The following is a 3,067-nucleotide window of genomic DNA, read 5'->3' as shown; positions in this document are numbered from 1 at the left end:
TAAGTGATGGGTTTTCTCTGACTGTCCTAGTTTCCTGTAAGCAGTCACACACAGATCATCTCTGTCAGGATATATAACTGAAGGGAATAAGCAGAATTTGGGATTAACTGGGCATCTAAACAATCAAATTAGTAGGTAAGATATCGTTTTATTGATGTTTTACCATTTTAAACAATAATATCCACCAAGGGAAGTAACCTTTAGTATACATTTCTACGTGATTTATTTTTCTTAGTTTTATTCTTAGTATGAGTGGGTATAGGCTTCATGAAATATTTTTTTGTTCCGAATATAAAAAATCAAGGAAACTCTATGCTAGAAGTACATCAACAGTTAATGTGAGAAAATAATTTAAGCTTGAACTCTTTTGAAGTGGTGAAGATGAGATCCTGGCTCCAGCACGCGCTCGCGGTGATGGTCGTCCTCTGCTGCCGTGACGCTCTCTCGTGTCCGAAGCGATGCACGTGCCACTTCAGCGCCAAAACAACCGAGGTGGTGTGTCCTGACGCCGGTCTCTCGCATTTCCCCGGAGAAGGTCTTCCAGGAAACACCACCTCCCTAACCATACAGTTCACCAACCTGAGCCTGCTGACCTCACAACACCTGACAGCCATCCCTCTGCTGGAGGAGTTACACCTGCCCGGAAACAAACTGAGCAGTTTACCAGCAGATCTCCTGAAGGGCCTTCTTCACCTGCACACTATAGACCTCACAGGTGCGTGTACATCTCAAAATGTTAAGATTTTATAGGTGCGTCTGTGTGTGGGGAAACGCTATTGTAAGAAAAAATACTTTGAAATCTTACTCTTTTGTTTTTATCTTATTATCTAAGCCTCGGCTTTCACGTAATGTAAAAAAAAAACAAAATAAAAATCTCTTTCTCTTTACTTACAGAACAAAAAACATTCATTTGAAACATTTCTTATATAAACCGCGGAAATTGACAAATAAAGCTTGAACTAGGCCTGGCGTGTAAACATTTAGTTACCTCAGAAGTTATTCAGCGTCCATAGCTCCTTAGTTCGACATTTAGACAGAAGCATATCGTTAAAATAGTGAATATATTGTTAAAATTTAAACTAAATGTCACAATTAACGTAACAAATATAAACATTGTGTTAAAATATCTGAAAATTGTTTGGAATCTTTAGAGGCCTTTTTTTTTTCTGAAAGCCAACACTACACCAAATGATGCAGCAGGTCAAGTATGTTTATTGTTTTCTAACTCTTATCCAAACTGTGCTCAGATAATGAACTGCGAGAGCTACCTGCACAAGTTTTCCATCACGCTCCACTTCTCAACCTGGTGTTGAAGGACAACCGCATCTCCAGCATCCACTCAGACTGGTTGCCCAACGACAGCAATATCACTTGGTTGGACTTGTCCGGAAACCATCTTATGAAACTCCCAATGGCCCAACTCCAAAGTCTGAGTCAACTAAAGGTTCTGCACCTCTCACAGAACAAAATCGAAGAGCTTCCAGCTGGGTGTTTAGATGCTCAGCCCGCTCTAGAGAGACTGCATTTAGACCAGAACAAAATCCAGTCCCTGGATGTAAAAACCTTTAGCCGCTCTGGTAACCTGACTCACATCTTCCTGCAGAAAAATAGATTAGATAGTCTCCCGCCAACTGTATTCCAGGGGCTCAAGCGCTTGGAGTACGTCGACCTCAGTGACAACAAGCTGCAGTTTTTGTCCCCTGGCACATTAGACATTAGTACGAGTTGGGTGGAGTTGACCTTTAACCCTTGGGATTGCGATGGTAAAATAGAGTACCTTGGAGAAAACTTACCATGGAGTCTCTGCAATCAGAGCCCAAATGTTCTGCACCAGAGAATCTGAAAGATCGTGTCATCGCAACACTCACCCGCAAAGAAATGGGCCTGCCGGAGTAAGAGAAACAACATGATCTGGAATAGATGAAGATGAAAAGTAGCAAGAGAGGACTTTAAGAGGGGACACAACACCATAGTGGATCTTTAAAAAATTGATCATGTGAACACTTGCAATCTGTATTGCAAATAAAGATTTAGAAAATTTTCTCTTTTTATACATTAATTAAAAATCTTTGACATCCAATACAAATTATTTTTTTTAGTTTTAAAAACCACATTTTAGAACTTGTTTCCAAAACGTTAATTATCACTTATAATAAAAACTAAAATTACATTATAATGAAAGTGATAAACTTGAGATAATTTTATGGTAATGATAACAACCTAAAATCAGTTCATTACAATCTCAACATTTTCCACAATGGGTCTATGATCAACAGTCAAATGCTATAAAATATCTTCTGACACTTTAGTTTTCACATCAATAAATTATGGACAAATAAGCAACAGACCAAAAGTTTTTTTTTTTTTTTACTTTTATTTGAAATGATTCAACGCAGGGGAAACCGAGCATCATGTTTGTGGAGATATAAAAGTCTTTACCAAAACAAAAACATTCCACAAAATGTTGATGTCATGTATTCATGACCATACTAGGCTCAAGCATCCACTAACTCTATATCTCAGCACACGGAGGCATCTCAACCGTTTAATAAATAAGCCTCTTATCAGCGCATAGTATTTTGTCATAAATATCAAGGGGCTTTTATAACATATCTGTTTACAAAAAAGCAAATATAAATGTTATCAAAGCAATTATAAAAATCAAACAAACTTGAGCAAGAAATGCAAAGAACCCTGAAGTAAATAATATTGGCAAAATAAAGCAATTGGCACAAAAAAAAAACAACAACATCTGTAGCAATCACAGATTTTCATAAATTATAGGCACTCATTTTTAAACAAACTTGCGCAGTCTCAATAGTAGAGAAGATATCATCTCCATATGTTCAGGTGGCACTCCCCTTCCGTTAACAGTAAGCGCCTTTTTAATTCTCGGCCTTTTTTTTCAATTATTTCACCCTTGAGAATGAAGACAAATAACATGACCAGGAAGTTCCCAAAATGAACCGTACATAAGCACTACACTTCACCCACACAACCACTTCTTTTTATGACCTTTACCACCGAGACTAGATCTACTGGGAACATCCAATCGTATGAACAACGT

The 3,067-nt window shown here is 37.9% G+C and overlaps 1 protein-coding gene across 2 annotated transcripts; it reads left to right on the top strand.

Moving 5' to 3' along the window:
* On the top strand, positions 1–1,933 carry LOC113121011 (phospholipase A2 inhibitor-like). Of its 2 annotated transcripts, none has more exons than XM_026291212.1 (3): positions 1–135; positions 374–715; positions 1,248–1,933. In XM_026291212.1, the coding sequence occupies exons 2-3, from the start codon at positions 382–384 to the stop codon at positions 1,841–1,843; spliced, it is 930 nt and encodes a 309-aa protein (XP_026146997.1). In that variant the 5' UTR covers positions 1–135; positions 374–381; the 3' UTR covers positions 1,844–1,933. The 2 variants fall into 2 exon arrangements, with proteins under 2 accessions (XP_026146997.1, XP_026146995.1); XM_026291210.1 differs by having other exon boundaries at positions 5–131.
* The last annotated feature ends 1,134 nt before the right edge of the window (positions 1,934–3,067 follow it).

The sequence above is a fragment of the Carassius auratus genome, chromosome 20 (assembly GCF_003368295.1).
Source record: "Carassius auratus strain Wakin chromosome 20, ASM336829v1, whole genome shotgun sequence".
Lineage (NCBI taxonomy): Eukaryota > Metazoa > Chordata > Actinopteri > Cypriniformes > Cyprinidae > Carassius > Carassius auratus.
The sequence above is the reverse complement of the archived record's forward strand: the minus strand, read 5'-3'. Positions and strand labels throughout refer to the sequence as shown.

Excerpts from the sequence above, each read along its gene's own strand:
- LOC113121011 (XM_026291210.1), top strand. Across the intron at positions 716-1,247 it reads GCACACTATAGACCTCACAG|ATAATGAACTGCGAGAGCTA; the intron begins GTGCGTGTACAT and ends AACTGTGCTCAG.